The following is a 27281-nucleotide window of genomic DNA, read 5'->3' as shown; positions in this document are numbered from 1 at the left end:
ACTCTCAATCAGCTCTTCCAATGCCAGGCCGCCGCCTCCTGCCATGATGGCAGTAGTCCTTTCTGTGCTGTCTGGCAGAGTAGCCTCTTGTCACATGTGGCTGTTGAGCAGCTGAAATGTGATTGAGTGCAACTAAGGAGTTGAAAATATTCTTGTAATCAATACTTATATTAAACAGCCACATGTGGCTGGTGCCTGGCACATTAGACAGCATTAGCCCAGAAGGGGATGAGTGCGTGTGTGCATGTGTGTGTGTGCGTGGGTGTGCACACATCTACAACGTGAAGGGACCAAGCCCACGTCAGTCTGGCTGCCTGGCTGGACACTGCAGGCAACTTACCTTCCATCCCTGCTCCAGCTTCTTCCCAGAGCACAGAACCGTGGGATGTGCAGGCCCTCATGACCTGCAGAGGTGCTATGCCAGGGTCCCATTGCCTTTTTCTTTCTGGAAAAAAAGCTTAGGTCTTTTTCCTCTTTCCAAGTATCTCACTGCAGGGGCAGTAGAAATAACTGCACATCTGTACCCAGTGACCTCCTTAGCCTGAGACCCACAGAAGGCTAAGCCCAATTTTGCAGCTCATGTGCAAGAACCAGCCTGTGTGTGTGATGCTGGGAGCTGAAGCAAGGGACAGGGAGAGGAGAGTGGTGGGAGGTCCAGTACACATTGGCCTTTGCTGTCCTAACAGGTGGTCTGAGCCTTTGAAAATCATCAGCCCTTCTCTGATGGACATCATCAACCAGGGCACCCTGCACCTCTGGCTGTGTGTGTGGGCTCAGCCCAGCAGGTAGGGGCAGGACAGCAGGCACGTGCCCCGGGGACAGGGTAAGACACTGACCATACATGCAGCTGCACAAAACTTATGAGAGGTTGTGAAGAGCCATGCACCACCACTGGCACAGTGGCAGCCAAGACCACCAGGATGTGAGGTGAAAGTGATGCCATTTTTATGAAGAGTCCTCCATACCTACTGCTAGCCCCAAGCCAGGAAGGCTGCATCTCCAAGGGCTCAAGGCTGCCTCCAGGACTGGGTGGCTCTCTGAGGTTCTTGCTGGAGCAGAGGAAGAAGATGGTAAGGTCACTCTTGGTAGGGCATCCTGCTGCATCCATGGAGTCATCCAGTAGATGGCTTTCTCTAGCCAGTTTGTAGACATCAGTGATGGACAGTGCCTATGTCACTATGCAATAATAGCAGCAATAAGGATAAATAGCCAAAGAGACTTACTAAATGCTGTTACCTCCTGAAATGGTTCATTAACTAAAGTCATTTGTAGGTCTTCAAAGTGTCTTCATATACATATATAGATACAGTAGATATGCTTAGCTATAGGTATGTATATCTCTGTACCTCTATAAAATTGTATGCACACATTTATTTGTGAGATCTTGTTTCTTGCTTTGAAACTCAAATGAATTTCTAATTGTTCATTCCATTGATATAACTGATAAAATATATACCAAAGGGGGCATGAATAAACCAATAATTTGCTTGTGAAAAATGATATAATTAGCCCTTCACCATAAAGGAATCAATCTTTTCTTTTATATATATATGAATATATATCAATCTATTCTTTTATATGGACCCCACATAGGGTCCATCACCTTCACCATGACCTAAGGGGAGCAGACAGTTAACCCCAAACTGGCTTTCATATATCTTCTGTCTGGGGTCACCTTGAACAAATTCCTGAAACAATAGGGACATTTAATCATGGAAATAGCTTCTAAACACTAACAGGTTAGTGTAGAACTCTGTAATCTTGTGAAAAACATTAGATTTACTTCTAAGAGCAGGGAAATTCTGCAGATGACTCATTCTGTTCATGTATAATTTCCCATTTTCCCCGTAAAGGTTGACATTTCTGGCCCTGGCACTATGTTTGGGACGTCATCTTATCCTGAGCCTGGTGAGGCCCTGAGTGCTAACTATAACACTGACTTAGGTTACTAATTTGATAGTCCTCACTAGTTTGCCCCCAGCGACCCTAGTAACCAGCTTATTCAGCAACTTCTTTATATGTGAAGTTGAGAGTGACAGGATTGCTTACCACAGAGCAGCCATTTGAACATAAAATTAGCTGATTTTATCACAGGGACCAATTGTTGAGCTAATTAGATGTGTGGTACTGCTGAGGAGCCAGAAACCAAAAGTGATTTTCCATCTAAACTGTGGTTTTCTGCAAAGTTGACTGCGCTGCAGATCCCAGGCTCACAGCAACCTGAGGACAGGAAAGATGGCTGGAGAAGTTTGCAGGCTTCCACTCAGGCCAGAAGGGCAGGACGGCCCGAGGAGGAGGAAAAGAGTTTCACACCCATTTTGCTGACCTGGAAAGAGCTGGGTTCTGCTCATAGGATTTAACAACCACTTCATGTCTTTGGCAAACTGAGGTTTTTGTATTAAGCATGAGGGTGTTCTGGCCTCACAAGGAGGTCTTCATAATCTCCCTCAACCTTATTTTCAAGTTTAAAATTTTTCCTCAAAGAAACTCATGGTAGGATTATTTGCTTCTAGCATTAATTAGATGAGATAATCGAATGTATTTGCTACTGGATTATCAGATGTGGACAGTTTGGCTCCTGAGTGAGCCTGTCCTGACACAGGCTTCTCTATCCTGGTCATTTCAGATAATTCAGTAGCCCAGTAGGGTAGGTGTGGTACAGATGAGATTCTTTCAACCTGAAAATGTGTATTTTTTTTTTTTTTTTTTTGTCTTTTTCCTTTTTATCGGTACTGGGGATTGAACTCACGACTGCCTGCTTGCAAGGCAGGCACTTATGCCGCTGAGCTAAATCCCCAGCCGCGAAAATGTGTATTTTTATGTGAAATCTTTTTCACGTAAATCTTTCTTTGTGAAATTTGAAAGACAGTTAACAAATATACAGATTGTTCTCCTGATCACTTGACTTAGCTCTTTTTCACCTCCTCAAGCTTTGTGAATAGAAAATGCAAACTTTTCTCTGAATATTTCTTTTATGAAACAAGAGAAGAAAAGCAGGGTTTTGCTTTACAGATATTTTACAACATGTTAAGTTCTAATAAGAATATTAGTTTTCTGGAGCAAATTCCATATTATCCACTGTATTTCAAATATAAACAGTGTTTTAAAATCTGTCTCTGCCAATCTCTATTCATCCATCCATTTACCCTTCCATTTATCTACCCACCCATCCAGCCATTCAGCCTCCCACCCATTTATCCACCCATCTATAAATCCACTCATCTGTCCATCTGTGTATCCATCTATATCTATATATCCACCCATTCTCCTGTCCATCCACTCATCTATTCATTCAACAATCCATGCACCCATTTATATGTTTAATGTATGTGTGTAATCTTTAAATATTTTCCATACTTTTATCTCAAACTTCAATTATCATCTAACATCTGTGTGTCTGTGTATACTCAGTACAGTGTAATTTTAAAGAAAAATACTTGAAGTGAAAGATAAATAATAGTATATAATGATTGTGGTATAACTATCAGTTTTTAGAATAAAAGTTCAGCTTTATTTAATTTTCTTCCCACTTAGATTATGTCTAGATATTCAGTGACTCCACATGCTCTCCAGTTAAACTCTGACAAATGAGAAATTATGGTTTGGCTGTTCCCTTTCCATGTTAGAGAGACAGAGAGAGAGAAAGAGACAGACAGACAAACAGACAGACAGAGAAAGTTATTACCAAATAGCCTATTTGTGTCATCAGTAGTTCCACATAGGAATTAACTTTGAAATGTAATGAAATCTAGAACCATTCTAAAATAGCATACCAAAAAAAAAAAAATCCTAAAGACCTGGAACATTTGAGAGAGGAAGAAAAGTGTATGTGTGTATATGTGTGTGTGTGTGTGTGTGTGTGTGTGTGTGTGTGTTCAGATTGACATTTGGATGGTTAGCAATGTCTTAGTCACTAATAATCGGTTAGTCACCTACCATCTTTGGGAGTTCTGAGTAAATTTCTTTGGCTCTCATTTTAAAATTTTGATTGTGGATAACAAATGTTTCATGTAGGTGTGTTAGAAAAATCAAATGAAATTTTATATCTACATATACCTACCTACTAGCATGCAATAGTGACCCAGTGTATGTTAGTTGAAGTAGAATCCCATTAGTTTCTGATCCAAAAAATGATTCTAATGATGCCTACCCAACTGAGAGAATTTAAGTGCGCAGAAGGCATTTCTGATCATGCTAGAACCACTGTACTAGAGCTGGACCTGATGGCTCTACATCTGGATATACACACAGGTCCTTTGGGTTTCTTCTAAGCATCTGTAGTCTGAACATGTGCTTCTCTCCTTTCTCCCCACTTCCTCAGCAAAATAATAAATGTATCACCTTATCAAATATTAATTATGCACTGATTAGTTTCTAGACTTGCATTACTCTTGTTCTCAACAAAGCTATCTGAATAACTATCTTGTGAAGTTTGTTGCAGTAAACTGTTACATAAACAATCCCCCATTTCTGGGAACTATTCTGATGTTTCCTGAATTAAATAAGGTCTCTGAGGGCTCCCATTCACTCAGTACCCAGTCCTGTGCTGAGCTCCTGGCAGATGTCAGCATATCTGTATCGACCTGAGCTGGAGAGATGTAGCAGATGAAGAGGGCCACTCAGTGGTCCTGTATTAGGAAATAAATATTTATGTGCCCCCATCCCTACATGAATTTTGTGTCAACACAGCGCCCCCACCTATGCGTGATTAGGGTTCGATAAGGTCACAGAGATTAGCATCCTCATGAGAAGAGAGCCCAGACGAGCTGGAGCCCCTTTCTGCTCACATGTACAAAGTAAGTCATGGGAGCACACAGCCAGTCATCTACAAACAGGAGAGGGGGCTCAGAATCAAGCCCTGCAGCACCTACACTCTGGGCTGTGCGCTCCAGAACTGTGAGAAATTGTCTGTGGTGGAGGCTGCCCCGCCTGTGGTATTTTGTCATGTGCTGACTATGGGAGGTGGGGGTGGGGGTTGTTTTGTGGACTCCTCTGAGGTCTGGGAAGAATCATGCCTTACACAGAACACCCACCTGGGCCTGGCTGTGCCTCACCCTCCATGACCTTGTGTGAGACTCAGCAGCTGTGACTCCTTGTTTGGAATGAGGAGAAAGCTGTTCATAATGGAAACAGTCTGCCTGCCGCCTCCCCTGGTGTCCTGAATGCCCTTCACACTGGAATAGGGTTGGGCAGGACCCACTCTCTTCCCTGCCTCATCCATCAGAGTTTGAAAATGGAGCTCAGAGGGGTTCATTCGTATCCCCAAGATGGTTCAGATGGGACGCTTAAAGGGTGAGAGTGTCCTCACTGTGTGGGAACACTTGGAATCCATCCAGCATTTTATAACTATCATGGTTAATGGGGTGACTCCGGAGACAGGGCAGTCTACAGTGGCTTCATCCAGCTTTTCCAGCTGCCCTCAGATTTCAAACCCTTTAAAATATAGGACCAGGAAGTCTTCCTTACTGTCAAGGAAGTAGCAGGATTATTTCTGTGTTTTTGTTTCCAGGGAAATGGGTAGGTAGCACATTAGTAGGAGCCCTTCTTGGTCTATTGTGTCCCCTGGGCTGTGATGTTTAAAATCCATTTAAAAGCGCCAAAAGATTCCTGCTATTCCCGACACCAAAAAGCATTTCTTTGCATTGGGAGACCCTGGGTAGATATGGGTAAATGTCAGTTGTGATTTTATGGTTTGGGGATTAGATAGATCTTTACCTTTTTAAAAATTTTTGTGTTGTTTAAAACATGAAGGTATGATTTAAAATACCCAAGAAAAGTTCCTGAATAATTTATTCATTTACTTTAGTCAAAAATAAAAGGCTCATTTTGTATATCCAATGACCCTCTTAGGCCCCTCTTGGAGCTTTGAGGTTGTAATTATGAGTATCATTGTGAACTCTAAAAAAGAACTTGTGAAATAAATACCTTAAAAATGCCTACTTCTTGGAGGCAGGCATCTATATTTCTTTGTATGCAGCCATATACACAGCTAGGTCTTTAGCCTAATGGTTCAGTTGCATCTGGGTGATTATTTTCATTTCCACTTATTACCGTGTATTAGGCTCCCTGCATATGAGTACAGATTGCCCTTTCTTGCACTGTATTTAGAAATCTATGCATTACCCCTGGGCATTTGTTCATTAATAGGGGGTGAGGAGAGGAAAAGCTCGTAATAACGGGCTTTACATATTAAACTGCATCCACATTGGGGTCACAAGTGAAAAAAATCCCGTTTGTGTTACTGCCCTCTGGTGGTAGGAAGGCAGAACCCTCTGGGTCTGCAGTGGCAGCTTCCGGGAGCACCTGGGACTAGAGCATGAAGGGGCAATCAGTCTTGCCTTTGTTTTCCCTGCGTCCCACTCAGGTCTATAGCAGCACCCTAGGGTTCCACTGATGGTAGAAGAATGCATTCTTGTGAATGTGAAGGAGACATTTTGATTTCAGTGAAGGTACAGGCACAAAATAACCCTAACCAACAGAGAACGTCTTGGGAACAAATTCAGATTCTCTGAGGGCCACATTTCTGGTGTCTTTCAAGGTAGCATGGACAAGTGCAGTAGCTCAGTGTGACACATAGGCCTCCCGTGGTGCACAAGATGCTTTCAGGGCATATCTGGATAACTCTACCACATTTTCATTGTTGTGTGTTTATCTTAATTTCTATTACAAAAGCTGCGGAGAGTGTTTGAAGCTCAGCATTTCAAGAATATTTCTGCCTCGGTGAAGATAGGAAATGGCGCCCACGCACTGTTGGCACCCACACAGTCTTTGCAGGGTTGCGCCCTCTGCTAGTTGAGAGATGGGGCAAAGCCCAGTGGGATGTGAGGATGATCTGGGCAGCATGGCCATGGCCTTGCTTGCTGTACCCCAGTCTCTCTGAACCTGGCTTGCCCAAGTTTCTGAATAGACTAACAGTGTTTGCCTCTTAGGGTGTCAGAAAACATGGGGTGCTGTATGTGTAATATGTCTGGTGTTCAGTCAGTGCCAGATTCTTCCTCTTTATCCTTCTGCCCATTTCCCAGGATACTTCTCAGGGCCCACTGCCTCCGCATTCCCATCATGCTTTGCTTGCAACACTCACTTCATCAGAGTCCTTGTAAATTTCTAGACTTCTTGGTGAATGTGATCTTCCCGTCTTTATATCTTTCACCACATTCCATGAGGTACTTGGCATAAAGCAGGCCCTCTGGCAATGTTTATCATATGAACCAAACCCATGCACAAGATCACGGTGTTCATACCCCAGCCCACCTCCCAGCGCAAGCAGTGCACATTGTGCATCAAACCACGACGTGCATCTTCTCTTTGGCTCCCTGGGTCACCTGGCCAAGTAACAGGAACAGGGTTCAGCTCCTGCCCATGGCTTCAAGCAGGAAGGAGAACAGCCACAGTGCCTAGAGCCTGCCTACCCTTCATTCACACCTCTTACCAGCACGTATATAGGTTTATTATATACACACACAGAATCGTTAGTTTCAGCCAAAGAGAAATGGAAGGCAGTGGAAACATTTTAAATGCAGCATTGCAGCTGGGGTGGGATCTATTTTAGAGACAACAAAGGACCTTTGTTATTGAAGCAGGTAGATTTATAAGGCTTGCCCTGGTTTAGTCTGTATAAAATGGCCTTGGGAATGATATGATCAGAGAAACCACCAAGAGCAGGAGGGGGACGCGGGAACCCTTTCATTTTAGTGGCAAGAGCTTGAACCGGGTTTGTTGTTTCCTACAGAGGCAGAGCGGTTTGCCTTTCAAATTCTCCTTGATTTGTCTGGGCTCCGCGTGGTTCTGGGCTTCTCCCACTCACCCAGCCTGAGCTCCCGGCCAGATCCTAAATGGCCGCAGAGCGTCTGCCTGCGTCTCCGCGCGGAGGCGATGTTCATTTGCGGCTCGGAGAGATCAGAGCTTTCATGTTTGCCACGAAAGCCGCAGAGCCGCACGCACCTCCGCTGCAGAGATAAAAGGACATTTGTGTTTGTGCATGTGTGTTTAGAACTTAAAGGACGGGGAAAAGAAAGAAAATAGATGTTACCGCTCAGCACTCACTTCAAAATGTGACTTACTCCCTCTGGTGGGACTATTTAACTCCGATGGAGCCGCCCCTCCCCCGGAGTTCCCGCCGCGCTCCCCACCCCCACCACTTCCACCGCGGCCCATGTGGCATCTGTTCCGGGCACCAAGGAGCCGACTTGTTGTTGCCATGGCAGCCGGCAGAGCGAGCCTGCCCATTGGCTGCTAGCGGAGGACGAAGAAAAAGCCCGCAGTGCCTGGGTCTCGTGCCCGTGCCACCCAGAAGTGCCGTCCGCTGCCCAGAGGTGCGGATGAGAGCTGGGCTGGGGTCACCCGGCGTGGCTCCGCGGGAGGTGGGTGCTCAGGGACCGGGTGTGCACCCCGAGTTGCTGGTCTAGGCTCAGGTCAGTGTCATTAGTTTCTCCCTCGAATGGGAAGCATGTGAAGGACAAAGCACAGCGCGCAAGGGAAAGTGGGCCTCCTTTTCCTTCACCTTGAATTCCTGGGAGCTCTGCCTTCTTTTGTGGTGTTTGGATTTGCAATTCTGCAGTGACCCTTTCTGCGCCATTGGAAGCCCAGGGATGGTGAGAGTGCGCGCCCAAGTTAAACTGTCTGATTCTCTTTACCTTGGCCACACCCCTATCTAAAGCAAAAAGAGGACAGCATTCTATTGTAAAATACGTACCTAAACCTTATAACCTTGAGAAAATTGCTCTCCTATTGGAGTCATCTGTGAATTTACCCAGGCAGCTGGAATCCCTTTTTAGGCCCCAGAGCTGCAGATTGCCCCTGTTTTGTCCCCATGGCCTAGTGAACCATGACTCCAGGCATGCATCTGGCCAGACAGGTACAGAAAGCTGTGCTGAAGAATTGCAGCTGCCTGCTTCAGCTTCTCTTCTCCTGCGGACCTGAGATCCGTGCTGATCAAGGAGGGGGACTATTTCCTGCCCCACCCAGAGCCTTCAGTCCCCACAGTCTATATATTATCTATATTATACTATATTATATATAAATATTCATTCCTAATTGGCATCCTTATGAAAGTAGTAGTGAAAATTGCTACGTGATTATTTTGCCCCCTTTTATTGTTATGTTTGCAGTACATAATAATTACATTCATTTTGGGGAACTGGTACATGTACATGTTACATTGTCCTTTTGTGACACAGAATAAATCCAATGTCTAGCAGACATGATTGACACAACAGAGGTGGAAAAGGCAGTATGTCGTATTTATGTGGGGAGCCCTTATTGGGTTCAGCCTTTCGTGGTGTAAGTGAAAGGCTCTTTAGGCTCTGAATGTTGCAAACAGAATCTGAAATGAAATTAACATCCTGCTAATAGCAGGCTTAGAAGCTCTTTTCCACATAACTTCCTTTATCTGGAAACAGGGCCGAGTCAGACCTTGATCACCATTCACAGGTACAGCAAGGAAACAGAAAGCAGACACCAAAACCACGAGCCCACTGACCTTGCTAGGTTACGAGGCAGGCTTCACAGTTACTTGCCCTGTAAAAAAGTAAACCTTTGGGAGAGCCACGCCTTATCAAAATGAAGCTTACTGCCACTGGCGAGCCACCAGCTCTGTCAGCCTCTGTCAGGTCACATTTAAGATGTGTGCAAAAAGGCTGCCTGCCACATGCCGTTTCGTGTCTCTTATGTGTTAGTCCATGCTGCCTGGATGGTGGTTACTCTTTCTGATTATGATCTTGTCACATTTTCTCTAGTAGTATCATCTGCTTCATGATTTTCTATCCTGAGCCTTTCATCCACTCCCTTTCTCCAGCCCTCACCTCCCAGCCTTACTGAGACTCACTGCACCCCTGATCAACTTGCCCTGGAGCAGCTGCCTTCAGGAGTGCATTATTCAAGCTTCATTCCTATACCACAAGGTACCCTGTCTGCTGTCTGCTGTCTGCTGTCATTGTGGACAGTGGGTCCCTCATGGGCGCAGTCTGCTACGACAGCAGGCCTTGTGTTTTGTACTTGTAGTGAAGACTAATGAGACTAGGAAGTAAGAGAGGTAAATTAAGTGGCCTGACCAATCAGAGGCTAGAGAAGCTGATAAAAGAAAAGTGAAATAAACCGAAGGGCCAGTCAAGGAGCAGCAAAAGAAGTGAGCGAACAGGATGTATGAGGGCTCAGGCAGGAGTAGGACCCAATACGGAAGCCACTGCATGCACTTGGATATGGATAGAAGCCTGAAAATTAGGGCTAGAGAAATGAATGGGAGCCCAAAGCAAAAGGAGTCAAGAATACTTGCGTCCTAGTAGGAAATAAGCAATATCTTAAAGGAGAGAAAACTCCAGGGAGTGGTCCAAGAAGTGCTGCCTGGGCGACAGAAGCCCCCCGACCTCTGAGGAACTTGTACAAGGCTTCAGTGACTCATGTCTTCTTTTTAAAACCTAAGTCCCTAATCTATAAAGTTGAGCTGGTAACTCTTGCCCTTGCTTGTGACACCGTGGGCTGTCAGGAGGATCAAGTGAGATTAGCAGTGTGCAGAGGGTTGTAATCTAGAAAATGCTGTCCAAATGCAAGGCTTAGTAGAACTGGGGTTGTGGGGGCACAGGACTGGCAAGTTTCCAACCCTTACCGAAGTGCATTTTCTAACCGAAGAAAGGTAACATTTATTCTCTCCTGTCTTTCATTCACTGCAGTTATTACTGTGTTCTTAAGAACCAAGGTGACTTTCTAGCAGAGATGAAGCTGAGGGTGGCTGCGATAAAAATGCAGTTGGTCTTCTCTGTCACCAAAGATTACCAAAGTGATCCCTGCTTCTCCAGCCCTCAGTGTAAGAGTGAAAGTGACTCATGAATACTCAGCAAGGGAGTATGTGTGAGTTAAGTTGGCATATGAAATTCTCCCAGGCCCGTGAAGGTGGAGGCAGGCATGTTTCTGCAGTGCTGCTGGACAAATAGCATTCACCAGAAGGGACCTCACCAGTGAACTGAGCTTGTATCATAAATTGCCATAATTTCTCATTCAGGTCCTACGCAGGTCTGAATCCTGCACTTCTGTGCAGGATCTGTTTAATAGGACAAGTAAAATGGGTTCCGTGTCCTGTTTCTTACGCTGAAGTTTCTGTGTGTTAGTGCTTCTTCTGTACAACAGAAATTTCACTGCAGGTTGCCTAATGATCTGGAGGAGGGAACAGGGGAACTCTGGGAAACCTTCTCTTGGTCTCCTTAGACCTTTTCCCAGCCAAGCCTCAGTTTTCCCTCTCCCTTAAGTTTGGATGGGTTCCCCGTGTGGTCCTAGCTGTACGGCAGCCACAAACCTGTCCTTTCCTGTCTCATGTAACCTGAGAATGCAGGTGGTCAGGGACGCTGCCAAAGAGATGACACAGGGAATCTATGGCCCAAGAGACTGAGGACCAGTCCTGTTTCCAGTAGGGCCTCTGTTCTCTTGAACCCATCCAGTGTTGGGCCTTTTCCAGGTCAGTAAGGTTTCTTGCTGAGCTGGACTCTGGCAGTCGGAAAGGACTCGCATTCTAGTTATATCTCCTGCAGCAAGCCTGTAACTGGGAATTATTTATTATACCTGCTTGACAGAGGTGCCAGCCAACAGGGGATAATTCCATTCAGTTCACAGAGTATTTACCAAGTACCTGTGTGCAGGGTCGGGGGCTGGTGATGAAGAAGCCTGTACACAGAATCAAAATCTAACTTGTGTGGGTGGCCACTGAGCTGGGAATGTGTTTTGCATCAGTTTTTCTATTCACCTGACTTCCGCCTGTCTTCACTTACACAGTAACTGTCATGAGATGATCGAAATGTTACTTCCTCAGGAAGAAACATGGTCCAGAGAATGTGCAGGAAATGTCTCCACAGATCAAATGGAGTTTATAACTAAGCCAAAGGCGACACTGACTATTTGTAGGGCTCTGTAGATTCCACAGCACCACCCACACCTACAGAATTAGATCTTCAGGAGTGAGGCCAAGGGAGGAGAGATTTTTAAAATTCCCCAAATGATTTTGGTGCAGAACTCAGTTTGGGAACCTTAGGAGAGTGGCCTAGTGCTTAGTCTTGGGCATCACACAGGTTACCTGTCTGAGCCTGAATAAGTAACATAAGCTCTTAACCTTGGCTTTGTAATCTCTAAAGTGGGTATAATCATATATACCTCAGAGGAGTGCCATGTAGAATGAAGTCACATGTCAAGCTCTGGGCTTCAGTTGTCTTGTGTGGCGTTGGATCTCTGGTCCCCCACCACAGGCTTTTTCCATGCCAGCACGCTATTCAGGTTCCACTGGAGTCCTCAGCTCTGTCATTGGTTGGCAAACAAGAAGCAAATGACTTGCTGAGGGAGTCGACCTGAATCACTCACTGTTGATGAGGAAGATGTGGGTCAGGACAGTGCTAGCTAAGGAGTATTTGTAACCCTGTTTCCCACCAGGGCATACATATCCTCCACAGCTGGGCCTGGGGGCAGGGGCTGTTAGCTACCGTTCAGGACTTCAGGACCATTGGTCCTCAGCACAAAGCCTGTTGCTGCTCCCTTCCTCCTGCACAGTGTGTGACAGCTGGATCATCCAGTGCCTGGTGTTAAAACGTCTGCTTAGTAATCCCTGTATAGAAGCTAAATGAAAGCACCTGTCTTTCTGTTCTTCTGTTTGCTGGGGATGGAGACCTTAGGCCTTTTGGTTTCCATCATCTTTCAGGTATGACCTTGATCTGGGATTTCCAAGAGTTTTGGGCCTCAGGACCTCTTCAACTATTCAACTTCAAACTGTCAAAAAACTTTCATTTGATATTTATCATGTGAGGAACAGAACAGATTATTTCTGGATCCAAGTGCCCACTGCCTGAACCATCTGAGTGATGAAGTCATCACACTCCTTGACCTTGGGCCAGCTTCACCTGCTCTAACAAAACTAGGCTGTAAGAGAAAATATGTCTTAGTATTATTGGGAAATAGTTTGGATCTTATAGACCCCAGAAAAGATCTTGGGGCCTCCAGAAGTCTTAGGTCCACTGGCCTATCAGGTGTACAGGTTCTGCTCACTATGTTGTTCTGTCTAACAGAAAAGCAAAAGATCAAGGCTGAAATCATCCATGGAAAGGCTCTACAGAAAGCTCCATCCCGCTTCTCAGTTTATGGACAGGAGCCTGAAAGCCCCAGGGTCACCAAGTTCACACAGCTCCAGTGCCAAGCCAAACTGAAAACCTAGAGTTTCTGCCCACTGGGCTTGGCCCTGGGTCGTCATTTAGTGATTTAGGATGCAGCCTTTGGAGAAAGATAGCTCAGTTCTGATTCTAGCTCTACTGTGTGATTTGCTTCTCTGACCTCAACTGCATCATATGTAAAATTCAGATAATAATAAATATCTGCCTTATAGGCTTCCTGGGAAAATCAAATAGGATAACATGGAAAGGGCATGGCACCTTGCACAAGCACCACACATACACACACGTGCGCGCGTGCGCACGTACACACACACTTGGAGCTTCCCAGTTAATCCTTGGACCAATCATTATCCTAGAAATTATTATAAGCTTTTCCCCCTCTCATGGTCTCAGTGGTTCCCTGACTGGCTCAGCCACACTGGTGGCAAATGCCTCTCTGTCTGCCTTCCCACAGGGCAGAGCTGACACAGGATACAATTAGTTACATGTCAGACTCAACAATCCATGTTCCATGTCATGCAGGAGTGATCAGTGTTTTCAAGGTGGTACAGAACTTCATAATAAGCCAACGAATAGTATTATTATAGTTGAGTAAATTGAAACCTGATTTATGATGATTAAAATTTGCTTCTGGCAAATGTTTTTCTTCTTTTTCCTCCAAAGTGGAATATGTGCGTCTTCGGCACCATCCATTTGCAAACTGCATTCCAAAACCACTCTAATTGTCTGCTGATCAGGCTATGGCAGAGCAAAGTGACTGGAGGTAACCCAGTTCTCCCTACTTCACAAGTGTAAATGTAGCACTTTGTTCTTTGGGAGCATCCCCTATGGCCAAGAGATTGCTACTGCAAATTTTTAATATTACTGAAACAGTACACTTCATTGAGGAGACTTCATAAGCAAACAACAAATAACAAAAAAACAGATTAAGAAGTGTCCTATAAATAACTGTAGCTCTGTGTATCTAGCCAAATGGGATAATCTGCACTCTATGGGCCTTACTATCTTAGATCCTGTTCAGACATATGTGGGTATCAATAATGAATGAATAAACTGATTCATCCTCCTTCTTGCTGATTGTCTCTCTGGGAGATACCGCTTGTGGCTCTTGTTTACCCAAAGATCACTTTGAACACAGAATGCTCTGTAGTCCCAAATAGCAGCATCTTGCCTGGCATTGACATGTGATCCTTATTGCTAACCTGCAGGTTTGGAGTTTCTCTCTTTCCAGGGAGGTAGCATGGCTCACCTAAAAGATGCAGCAAGGAGAAGACCTGGATTCTCCTGCCACTCCTGTACTCACAGCTGTGGGGTTGGGGCAAGAGCCTTCATCTCTGATCTTATCTCACCTGTGTGGCCACCTCCCAGTGTAGGTTGCTTCCTTCTACCCTCAGGCTCACAGAGCAGCCATATCCAAGCATCCTGACGGTGAGGACATGTTGCAGTAGATAGAACAGCTACGCAGCAGCTGAGCTCACTGGGTGAGCAGGGATCCTGGGTGAACATGATCTCAGGTTTCCTGTCACAAATAGCTCAGTTTGCTGAGACCTCCTCCTTTCCTGTGTGAGCAAATGGATCCACTCTTGGACCTGTAACTGATGCTGAGGACATCTTTACTCTTCCTGTGCTGTATTAGTTATCTGTGTTTGCATAACAAGTTGTCCCAAACATAACGCAAAAATAATCTCTTCATGATTCATCAGGATGGCTGGAATGTTCTGCTGATTTTGCTTGGGCTTGTTCAGGTGACTACATTTGAAGGCTGCTCTCGACTGGGACATGTTATGTGTTAATGGGAGGGGGCTGAAGCATCAAGACCAGGAGCCATGATGCATTGAAGCACTGAAGCACCCCTAAGACTGCATGGGAAGCCTGAGCCACGAGGTGTGTTTTCTGTGACAGCCTATTTCTAGGGAAGTGTATGGTCCTAGGCTGCATTGTCCTCATGAGGAAGGCAGTCTTGAACTAGGTGTTTCATAGCGTGCGCACGTGCGCATGCACACACGCACACACACACTTCCATCTTCCATAAAACATGGAAATCAGATATGATTGGAAGTATCCTAAATATGATTAAGGACTATGAAAATGAAATGTTCTAATAACAAATAACATTTATATTCTAGTAAATATTTTCAAAAAACCCATGATGATATTGTAAGGCTATCTACTAAAATATAGCCAGTTAAAGACATTTTAAGAAGTTTCTTCTTCAGCTTTCCATTTCTTTTCTGATATTTTAACTTCATACTAAAAAAGTTTGGCCAATCATAGTGTGTTTACATAAAGTTAAACTCAGTAGGAGAACCAAGAGGTCAAATCTACAATTTGGTTGCAAACTTTTTTCAACATGGAGGCCTTTTGGCTAATCATAGGGTCTATTTGCTCTAACCATTTGCCAGCCTAGTCTGACACAGAGTCATAGTTAAATTCTGCTGCCTTCCCGGAATTCCTGTTTATTTCCCTGGCTCATTGTGTTGTGTTTGTGTCTACATGTTTGCATTAGGGAAACTCAAAGGTGCTTTCATCTTCAATGTCTCTGAGCTATCCACAGACCCCTTCCTTTTTACATGTGGGCAAAGGCTGAGAGACTTGGGCTGCTATCCTCAGTAAACTTAGTCTTATCCCCAACCATTCTCTTGTTTATCCTCTTTAAAAAAGTCCTGAAAAAATGGGACTTACGATTCAGAATCATGCTTACTTCTGGGTGGTTACCTTTGCATTCAGCATTGACTTTACACCCCTTCTTATGGCTTATGGAAATTCCTGACAGGCTACTGGCTCCTGCTCTTCCAATTCCAAACTCTTTCCACCCCCAAACACATGCAGGCACTCCAGCATTAGTGAGTCTCATGTTACTGTGGAAATAAACTAAGACCATCACTGGAGACAAGCAATGACTCTCCATCCAGAGCTTGGTATAGCAAGGGAGTTGGCCACCTTTACTTGCATTTGGCAGTCTCAAAGGCAGGCAGAGAAGTGAGGCACTTTATAATGTAAAAAAGGGTGATCTCAAGTAAGCCCGTGTTGTGGTCAGGACCTGGAATGTCTTCCCAAAGCCTCGTGTGCTCAGAGACAGTGCTTGGAAAGGAGATGCTGCACTCATCATGGATTAATCCATGGACAGTTTCAGAACTGTTGGGAAGAGGGGTCTGGTTGGAAGAGGCAGTCACTGGGGGCATGGCCTTGAGTCCCTCCCTCCCCAATGCTCTCTCCTCTCTCTGCTTCCTGGCCACCATGACATGAGCAACGCTCTTCTGCTGTGCCCCTCTGCCTTGAGGCCAGCTGATCACAGACTGTCACCATTAGCCAAAATAAACCTCTCCTTTAATTTGTGGGTGCAGATACAGTGGTATCAGTGACAAAGTGATTGAAACACCCTAATTAGAAGCTGTTGGCCTGGAGGTATGAAACACGAGACATCCAATGTACTTGGATTGGAATCCAGTTTGACCCTCTTTTAAGTAGACCTCAATTGGTAGCTGAGACAAAATTAGAGATGTCTGCCAGTTATTAATTCTGGCCACTTGGGGCAAATTGCTATGGAATTTGTGTGGCTACCTAAGCTGGCCACCATGCACGGTAGGGTGGCTTTCTGGATTAGTAGCTATAGGATGCAGGGCCAGGTTCTTTCATCCTGAGTCGGGCCATTGCCCATTCACATGTTCAATTCCTGACCAAAGGGGTTAATCCTCTTTTTTTATTTCTTCTCCTTGCAAGTCCCTTTCTAGACTCCACAATTATGCTTTACGCCTTCTCTGGGTATTGTCCTTCACCTCCCTTAAACACTTATCCCTCTTTACAGTGATTGCTGCTGGTTTGTTTCTTGTTCCAGTCCAAAAACTCCTTGATGGCAGGCTTTCTGTCTTGCTCATCATTGCATTACAGTGTCTGGGCCCCCCCATCAGATTACAATTCATTAAACAATAAATGATTGACAAATATCACACCCAACCACAATTATCGCCCATTTTCTTTCTGCTCCATATTTACCTCCTTTTATGGGTGTTTACACCTGGGTACTCCATTTGTATCTCCAAATTAACATGTTTCAAGCTGAACTTTGATCTTTCTCCAAGCCAATTCTTCTGCCCTAGAATGTCTTAATTTTCTAAAGTCTAATACTCTCCTGAATATTCTGCATCTCCTCCCATTTCTTGGTCCCCAGAGAGTCTCCATCTCTCTCCATTCTCATCGCCACCATTTGGGAGGTGTTCAGGTGTGGGTCTGACCCAGGCCTCAGCAAGTCACACTCCATTCTTCCCCTTTGGGCTCTTCCCTTCCCACTGCTCAAAGGCTCTGGCTCTGGTGGAAACCCTTGTAAGGCCTCATGCTCCCTAGCCTGGCCTGGAGAAGGCTGGGCACTATGTTACTGGTGGTTTGCCCATAGTGCTCACTGCTCCTTAATGTGCCCTGACTTTCCTGGCAGATGGTCCTATTGGCCATTTCCAGGGCATGTGTCTCTCTTTCCTTCTCCTCAGTGTGTTGACTACCATGCCAGTCTGGATGACTCTGTGCACACTGCTGGGTCTCTCTCCCATGGCAGCTATGTACATGTCCTATGTTACAGTCATCAGTGCAGATACCTTCTTTTGCTGAGCTCAGCTTATTCAAAGCCACATGCTAAGTATGTATTGAATAAATGAACAAATGGATGGGTCAGCCAGCCCGTGCATTTCAAATAGCCTCCATGTAAAATGGACTCACTTTTGGATGGATTTGAGATTGGTGAATTCAGTCCTATAGCTGAAAGTTCACTTGTGAATCATGAGATCCTGTAGATAGTAACTGAATAACTGTGTCTGGATCCTCAGTGTGTATATAGGCCTTCCTTTTGTAGTTTAAATGAATTGCTTGGTATATAAAGTATTAGAGTCCTTTTCTCAGGATATCCCTTCTTTGTGGCCTGTACCAGCAGAATAGTCAAATGTCTGTTTTCCAACTTGGATCCAGAGATAGTTGGCCTCTCTTTAGTAAAAGTCCCATCCACACTAGCAAGGCACCTAAAATTCTCTATGCATTAGCACTCTGCTGTCATGTGCCATACTGGAAAGAGTGCTAGGTTGGCAGAGTGGGAACCAACAGGTACGTGGATGTGTGAAGTGTACAGAGCATGTCAAGTGGGCCTGTGGGACAACCTCAGAGACTGTGCAAAGGAAGAAAAGGAACTGGCTATCCTATGACTCGAGCCGCCAGAAAAGTCCTGCCAGCTTTGGTTCTTGAATGTCCATGTCTGATAAGGATAAAAGACTCAGAGGAGACCAGCATGGAACACCAGCTGAGGAAAGTGAAATAAAAAGAATGTCTACAAATCTGAATAATCACATACAATACAGCTCTTTGTTTTAAAGTACAGTTAGGTAATGCAAATGGTACATGATAATCATAAACTAAGCCTATTACAAAGAAAACAGAACACATTTATTATTTAAACTGCTGAAGTTTATACTTAGAAATTGCTTTTGGTAGTATGAACACCTCCACTGCTGTCATGAGTTGCAAAGGAGCTTGTTCAGATGCTTTTCAGGATGATGCGAGATCGCACAGGCCACTCCTCTGCCCTGCCATGCTCTTCTCCATTCTCTGTGACTTCACCACCTTCTCATGCTTCTATACATGCTGTCTCCTCAGCCTGAGATGTCTTTGCCCCTCTCCTTCCTCCTTTCCTGCAGGATTTCACTACACCTAGCTTTTCTGTGATACTACCCAAAACTCCCCTGGGATCACTTTCTGCCCTGCAGCTCATGAGGCCCTGCTAACATGTTCCATGACCCTTTTGTGGCCCTTTAGTGCAGGTCTTTCCCCTCCTCCATGTGCCTCCCCTTGCCAGCTCCTCAGCGATGAGGAAGTCTCTGCCTGAGTTGTTGTGTGACCTCCCTCCACTCTGGGACCAGCACAGGGGGACACTCTTTGGAAAGCTGGGAATAATTATTTAATGCAATTGGGTTGGTAAACCAATTGAGACTCCAATTTGTTGCAAGAGAACTGCTATCTCCCCACTGCTGCTCTTTTAGGCACTCAAACTCCTCTGTATTTATATATCTTCTCATTACTGTAATGAAATACCTGAGGCAAGCTACTTCATAAAGAAAAAAGGATTTTGGCTCATGGTTTTAGTGGCTAGATGTACAAACAACATAGTGCAGGCACATGGACCCATGGCAGAAGCATGCACATATGTGTGTGGCCCCTGCCCCTCTCTTTATAAACCACCGGGACTGTATCATAACCCCACCCTAATGACTGATCTGATCACCTCTCAGAGTCCTCTGCTCCCATCAGCATAGTCTGATTCATTTCCATCCTCTTAGTGTCATGAACATAACACTTTACATTCAAGCACAACACCCTCTCTGCATGGCTTGTGACAGGTCACTCGTGAGCTCTTCTCTGTGAGAAAGTGAGAGCCCAGGGGGAATCTATGGGCCTTCCCACGTGACCCCTTATTGCCTAGGCTCATGTTCTAGAAAGCACTTAGTCATGGTCAAGGCTTCCTCTCAGCTGTTTCTGTGGAAGATTTGGGCTTGAAAGGAAATTTCTGGACCCTGAGAGCTAGGAGGTCTGTATTTCATATTTTTCCTTAATCAAATCACAAGTCACAAACCAGTGACTTATAAGTAGACATTTTTTGGTTGTTGACAGTTCTGAAGATTGAGCTCAGGACCTTCATACTGCCTATACCCCACCCCACACACCTTGAGGCAAGATCTCATTGAGTTTCCCATTCACTGAGTTTCCCAGAAGCTTACTGAGTTGGGCTTAAACGTGCATCCTCCTGCTTCAGCCTTCCAGAGGATTGAGATTACAGCATTATCGGTGATATTCTCTTCTATCTAAAGGTGACTTTTATTTAAATAGATAATCACTACAAAAACCCACAGTACTTGTAAAATGTCTTTGTAGGAAGGTGACTGCATGACTCCTGCTTAGGCAGTGTGAGACCACTTGCAGTTTGGGGTTGGAGAAGGTTATGTAGGAGTTCCTCTTGCACTCTCCCTGGCACATCAGACACCTGGGGATCATGACAAAATGCAGATCTGGATCCCAGAGGTCTCAGAGGGAGGACCTAGGTCGGGATTTCCACATGCTTCATGCAGTGACCCAGATTTCAGGGCTCCAGGAACTCTCTCTTGACCCTGGCTGTCCCCAGTCACATTGGATGAGAAAAGAGCCCAGTTGTGTGGTTGTTGACTTGATGAAGAACCAGCTGAGCATGAAGTCGACCACCAAAGCTATGACTTCCATGCTCCTGAGTTGAGTTGCTAAGATTACTAAATAAAACAGGAGAAAATGTGGGAGTTTGGAGGAGGGGAAATGAGCGCACGGAACAGCTTCCCATTTCCTCATTCATCTTCAGGCATCAACTGTTTTGTTGGCTGGTGCTGGTAGCCCAGGAAACATTCAACCCGACAGCGTTGCAGCACAGTTGGGCAAGATGGAGATCGTGTAGTATTCACTGAGAGAATGCTTCCCGAATCCAAAAACTGTCATCATATGTTAGAAACATACAGACATGAAAGACTGGTTGCATGTATGCGTGTGCCTATACCCTGCGAAAATGTGTTTGCTGGTGTGTAAATGAGCAGGTCTTGGGCTGGGAAGGAGTTTGTGGTTTGTGTTGGGATTGCAAGCTCAGCACAGGACAGAGCAGTGGGGTTGGAGCTGAGCGAGAGGACAGCAGGGACCACGGTGGCTGTACAGCTTCTAGCAGATCCGCTTTAATTTCAGTGCAAGAGAGATCTGAAGAGCTGTCTTATCAATGTGTCAGGGATTGCAGTTGCAATTTGCTGGTTAGTCTCTGTTCTTTGAATGCTTTCCTGAAGTGCCATTTTGTCTCAGTAAAATGCTCCCTAAAAATACTCAAATATTTTTAGTTGTAGAGTACAAATCAGATTGAGCTGCACATTTCCCTGGTGAGCAAAAGTGATGAGTTTGTGTTCATTAACTCGAGGCCATCTGGTGCAGACACGCTGCAGTCTGTGAATCAAACGTGCATCAAACTCCAGGGATCAGAACGTGCGCCAGACCCAGTGTTTTGGAGAGTCAACAACAACCAGAGGGAGAACCAGGCCTCGGCTATCTTTTTCTTTTATTTTTAAAAATCGGTTCTGCCTTGCAGTACATCAGAGCCTTCCGTGCTGCTCAGCTGGCGGACCACATTGCCTGTCTTCTTGCCCATCTGAACAGTCTTTGGGGTGTGCTTCCGCCGCTGAAGTCATTGTACCCGATACTGTCTCTGAGTGGGGCGGGGGAGGAGGACAGAGCATGACAGTCCCTTTCTCTGCATTTGTCTGTGACTATAGGCCAGAGCTGGAGATGCGTGTATGCATGCACACACGACCTACCTCGAGACAAAGCATTCGGAAGCAAAGCCATACTGCAGGCAGCGGGCAAGCTGCACACATCCTCAGAACTGCCTTCTGCAGAGAGCCGACTTCTTGAAGAGAGCAGGCTAAGCCTGTCTCAAGCTTCCCAGCTAAGAAAAAGCCCAGGGGCAGCAGCAAGCTTTCTGCTTCATGCATCTGCCAAAATAAGAATAAATAAAAGTGATGGCTCTATTGACCCATGATTGATGGGAGAAGAACCCTGGAAGGGAGGGGAGCCTGCGTGGACATTTCTCCCCTCAGGGACCTTGAAACCAAAGGCTTGTGTTTCTGTGTCAGTGGTCAACCCTGCACAGCGGAGTGGCTGACTTTTCTGTGAGTCCACACAATTTGCTGAGCAACCACAGTGCCATTTCCTTAAGATACCCAGAGCTGCAGGTGGAGGGAGGATAAGAATCTGATTCTGTCACTACATCTGCTTGCCAACCACTGCCCACCATTCACTGACCACTCATATTCTAGGCTCCAAGGTGCCGAGCAATGACAGGGCTCCACTGGGGAAGGTCTGTTGAATCTGTGCAGACAGCAATAAATATAAATAAGTGGACAGATATTTTTCCACATCTTGTAATGTGTTGTAGGAAAAAGTTAGGAAACTCTTTCAAAAAATACAAAGAAAAAAGAGAAAGCAAAAGATTTGAAGGTTACAAACAACTGTGTTGCGGAAGCAAAGTGCTGGGAAGAAAGCTGAAATGAATGCTATCCTTTTCAACCGAGTCACTTTGCAGAGTAAATGTGCAGCACTGCTGTGCATCTCATTACAGTTTCCCACCGTAGCTGCCATTGCTGACTTTAGTGTTTGCTAAAATGTCGCAGACAGTGGTTCTTTATTTGGTCTTGTGTATCTGTGGTTAGCATTAGAGGTTTAAATGCATCCTGTGTCATTCATTAAGCCTTGAGTGAAAATTTTTTTGTACTTAGAAAAGCCTGTCTTCCGGGATGCAGAGACCATTGCTCCGTGAAGTCCTGTTAAACCATTATCTGAGTTATAAAGTTTTGCTTTGGCCTTCATCTCCAAGTTGGTGGATGCACATTGTTTGCAAGATCAAACTGCACAGCACACCCTGGCCCCACAAATGTGAGAGCGCACAGCAAGAAGAGATCAGTGAGAGAATTAGATAGATTCTGGAGGAGTTTACTGGAGGGAAAGAATTTTGCTTTGATTTTTGATCAGATAATTAATACATGTTTATTAAGGCAGCAAGCAAGATGGAGGTAATAAGTGCCTTTACTAATCATATTTGATGCATTCTAATATGTGTACCATTCTAGTATAGGAATTAATACCTTAAGCAACAGAATCATTCTGTGAATATGTTGTTTTATAATATACCATTTTGTTGATCAATGTTATATGAATGTCTTTTCATGCCATTATACATTATTTTATTTTACATTTTTTTTTAATTTTTTAAAAAATTTTATTTAAAAGGAAAAAGAAAAAACAAAACAAAACAAAGCAGTGTAAGGGTACAATTAATACAGAACTACAAAAAAAAAAAACAGTAAGAAATCACCAGTTAATAGATTACAATTATCATCCTAGAGACAGTTGCTGAAGTCACAGTATCAAAGCATACAAAGTGGACATTCAAACAGTGAGACTGCAAACAGTTGTGTTCAATGATCCAACCAAAAACATTAATGTGGGCATCTGTTTAACACCCCTAAACACACTTGCAGTTGTACACTTTAGAGCACTTTTTTTCCCTCTCTTTTTTACAACAAAATTTACACATTTTGGGTTTTATTACTCCTTAGTTCTTATTACTTTTTTTTTTGGAAGAGAATAAAGTCAAATATGGCAAAACAAAGCTGTCAGTCAAAACCAAGGATAGACATAGCACATGATGTAAAAACAGAGTACAAGGTTATCGACAATGGTTACCATAATGCCTCTTGCTTCCTTAAAAAGAATTGTCTATCTCATTAGGTATTATAAAGTTGAACAAAACAGTAGAGAACAAGACCAATAGAACCTAAACCTTGTAAACACTACAGGATTTCCAAAGAAGATAATAGTCAAACCAGAATGGGCATCATAGTGAATCTTATTGCCTTCAAAGTAGTTGCGTATACCTTCAAAATTGATACTATCATACAGAACGGAACAGAGTCTAATCAGTCAAAACAAGATAGTGGGAGTATTACAGGACTTCAAATCAAGTTAATAGGAAATCAAATAAGTTACTATCATATATCCTGCTATTTTTTTTTATTTTTCCCCTTAATTAAAAAATCTTAAAAAATAACTAAATAATTTTTTAATGAATAAGGAAGAGATTGAGATAAAAGAGGACATAACATCATAACAGTACAGGTCAAAGCATGACAGTTTCAGCAACCTAGTGCTTCACCACCAAATAACCCAGTTTGATAGTAGTTACCATAGTGTCTTTTTCCTTGAAATATTTGAATATAACTTCATATACTATAGCTTCAAACATATCAAGTCAGTGTAAAACCATTCAAGTGGATGAAGCATTGTAGGGTTTTTAGAACCAACTAACAGAAAAATAAACAATGGTTTCTATATTATCTCTTTGCCTATAACAATTTCTGTTTATACTATCACATATAATAAAATCCAGCAAGATACATCATGATAAAGTTTACATTATTTTTTATCCCTGTGTAGTGTCTATTGAATGGATATACCATGATTTATTTAACCAATTCACTGTTTGACATAGGGGCTAACATTTCCTGATCATAAATCTTGCTACAGTGAGCATGCTTGTAGCTGAATCTTTCCATGTATCCGTGACTAATTCCCTAGAATGAGTTCCCATAAGGAGAATAGCCACATATATAGGTGTGCAGACATTTACAGTTGTGTGTGTGTGTGTGTGTGTGTGTGTGTGTGTGTAGCATCACTATTTTTTCCTACTGTAGCATTTGCAATCAGTGTGTAACTGGCTTTTGTCCTTCTCATAAACCTTTATCTACATACAAGCAGGGTCATGGGTACCTCCTTTACCAGCATGCAACTCCAACATACCCCAGTCCTCTAGCACACCTTTCCTCGTCCTTCACAGAGTTCATGGCAGCTTGCATGGAAGTATTGGGCGTTAACAACTACTGGAAAAGGAGAGTGGCCATGGAAGAATGGAGGGGAAGTAGGGAAAAAATCATGGTCAGAGACTCTAGGCTCCAGTGCAAACTTGATTGCTGATGAGCATGGGATCTGCCAAACATACCAACATTTCATTGATTCTCAATTTCTTAACCAAAGCAAAGGAAGTCCTTAAAAAGCATGCTCTGTCTGAGGGCATTTGCAGATCTGGCCATTTCTGAATCTTTGATGCTGAATCGTGTGTAAGCTGGCTTGATGGCATGCTGTGTCAGAGATGAAGAAAGTGCAGGGAGGCCGGAGGAATAGGCTTACCTTACAAATAAATGCCTCACCTCACAGCATGTAGCCCACAGGGGAAGGCTGGGCTGCACACTCAGTCACTGTGGCAGGCAGGCAGGGTGGCTCTGGGAAACTGAAAATCTTGGCTGGACAAGTCTAGCAGCAGAGCCAGATGGGTGCCCTCAGAGGGCAGATGACAGCTGGGGGTCCTGGGCTCCCAGAAACAGGTAACGGGCAGGGATCTAGCAAGGCTATGGGCCTGCATCAGGGAGGCCCAGGTGTCATGGGACAGGGGTTCAGAGTGGAACCTCAGAAAGTCCTTGGAATTTGGAGACATGGCTTGCTTTGAAAAGAATCGAGGTCCTGCAGCTTTGGCAAGAGGAAAACTAATATCCAAGAGTAGAACTAGAGTTTGACAAAAGGGCCTTTCCAAAAGGGATTCTAACTGAAGTCCAGGACCTGAGCATGGTCTGGGATCCACCAGCTGAGGCTGCTACACCACTGACCCAAAGCTCCTTTTATGTTCTGTGAAGCTGGACTCAGGAGTCCTGGCTCCCAGGCAGAGTAGGTGGCTACACAGCCGAGCAGAGTCCACAGCCACCATTGCAAACTTTGCAGCTACCAATGCCGCATGGCCTCATCTCTCCTATTTCCTGCCTGCTTGCAGCTGTGTCCAGAGACCTCTTTGGTTAAGTGATACATCTCATCAGGGAGCACATAAGGTGTGGCCCTTTCTGCTTTTCCACATTCACAGTTCGTGGTGTTCAGTACTCAGGTCCCTCACTGCCCAAAGGGCTGCATGAAGGCATCATTCAAACTTTGTACTTTTGTTTTCCTTCATTAGCTGGTATACTTTTTAAGAAAAAGATTCCATTCATTTTCCACTTGTTCACCCATTGGTACAGGTCTTAAGAGAAAAACAGAATAAATACTCAGTGCCTTCCTTTCAGGTACCCACTTTGCAGAGTAATACAATAAATTGATTTCCTTTCATCCTTCAAATGTGAACATAATGTTTTAAAAATAATATTAGGAACTCATGGACTTACACATATTTGATGGGTTTCAATGTATTGCAATGATTGCCTTTATTGGAAATCATATTTTCCTATCTTTGGCCAGTTGGAGCCTCTCCATGTTGGCTCCTGAGTCCTCTTGACATGACTTCAGGAGCTTTCGTGTCTTCTTACTATCTGTCCTGTGAAGATACTCTACACTTGTATCATCTGTTGGGTGCCTCATCTGGACTTGCTCAGTTCCCTAAGGAAACGGATTTCTTTCACTCACAAACAACACTTCAGGATCACATCCTGGGAAACATGGGATGTTTTTTGCCACTATGTTAGTCATCTTTTCTAACACAGTACATGCATGGACAGAGCATACATACATATGGTATACATGTATATGAATGGTATCAAATATTTTGTGATTTCAGATATTTCAGACTCAGATTCTAAACTACACAGTTTTTACTTAACTAATTACATATTACATTTGTGTCTCCTTTATTCAAAAACAAGAGCCTTGGTTCATACAGATATAGAATTAGGACATCACATAATTATCACAATAGTCTCCAAATAACAATAATAATATTACTATAACCAAGGATGATTATTTTTCATCTTCCAGTCTTCTCCCAATTTTTACAGTACTCTAGAGCCAGTGCTTACTTAGTTTACCCCTTTTGACTCTCAGTCTTATCTGCTGGTAGTTGCACAAGTAACGCTCACCGTCTATAGGTGATGCCAGTTCAGTCATTCCATTTGTCTGAAGCTATGCCTCTCATAGATTCCCTTAAGTAAGGGCTCACTTCATAGAACTAATGTTCTCTGAAGTTTTGCTTGCTCCTAGCAGTTTGTTAGTCCCTTTATACTTGAAGTCAGTTTTGCTGGATATAAAGCACTACCTCACACATGTTTCTCAGATCATAAATATGAGTATCTTGAATATCAAAAACATAAGAAAATAGTATAATTTTCCTTAACATAAAAACATCTTTGTCCAAAATTGCATGTAATCTAATTTTTCTTTCACTTACGGATCATCTCTTTTACCTAGATGACCCACAGATACTTTTCGTTGTCTTTTAAGCTCAGTAATTTTACTAGATCTTGTGTTGGCGTTGGTCATTTTGGGTTGCTGGTCTCCAGAATGTGATGTGCTTTTCCAGTGTGTCATTTTAAATCTTTTTTTAACTTCAGGAAAACTGTCTAAAGTCATACACTTCAGTGGTTTTCAGTTCCTTTCCTTGGTTTTCTTTTTAAGAGGCTGACTTCTATTCTCTGCTGATTGGATCTTTTTTGCTTGTCTTCAATATTTGGTCCTTCCTCTAAATCTTCTTTATTTTTCTCACTGTTTCTTTTTTATTTTTAAAAACATATCCTTTTCACCTTTTTCCTT

At 43.9% G+C, this 27281-nt stretch overlaps 1 protein-coding gene across 10 annotated transcripts in view; it reads left to right on the top strand.

Annotated features, from left to right (window-relative positions):
• Nucleotides 1–27281, top strand: part of Msra (methionine sulfoxide reductase A) — a 333241-nt gene that overhangs the window by 256651 nt on the left and 49309 nt on the right. The window contains exon 7 of one of the 10 annotated variants that reach the window (XM_063234966.1): nucleotides 21440–24118. The exons of the other annotated variants lie outside the window; for them this stretch is intronic. Coding sequence (XP_063091036.1) covers nucleotides 21440–21592 — 153 coding nt within the window. The 3' untranslated portion in view covers nucleotides 21593–24118. Of the gene's footprint in view, nucleotides 1–21439; nucleotides 24119–27281 lie in introns of those variants that run through there. 10 annotated transcript variants of the gene reach the window in all.

Source organism: Cavia porcellus, unplaced genomic scaffold (genome assembly GCF_034190915.1).
Source record: "Cavia porcellus strain 051 isolate PalLab524CR breed Dunkin Hartley unplaced genomic scaffold, mCavPor4.1 scaffold_24, whole genome shotgun sequence".
NCBI classification, from domain to species: Eukaryota; Metazoa; Chordata; class Mammalia; order Rodentia; family Caviidae; genus Cavia; species Cavia porcellus.
Note: the sequence above shows the minus strand (reverse complement) of the source record. Positions and strands in the feature narration are given on the sequence as shown.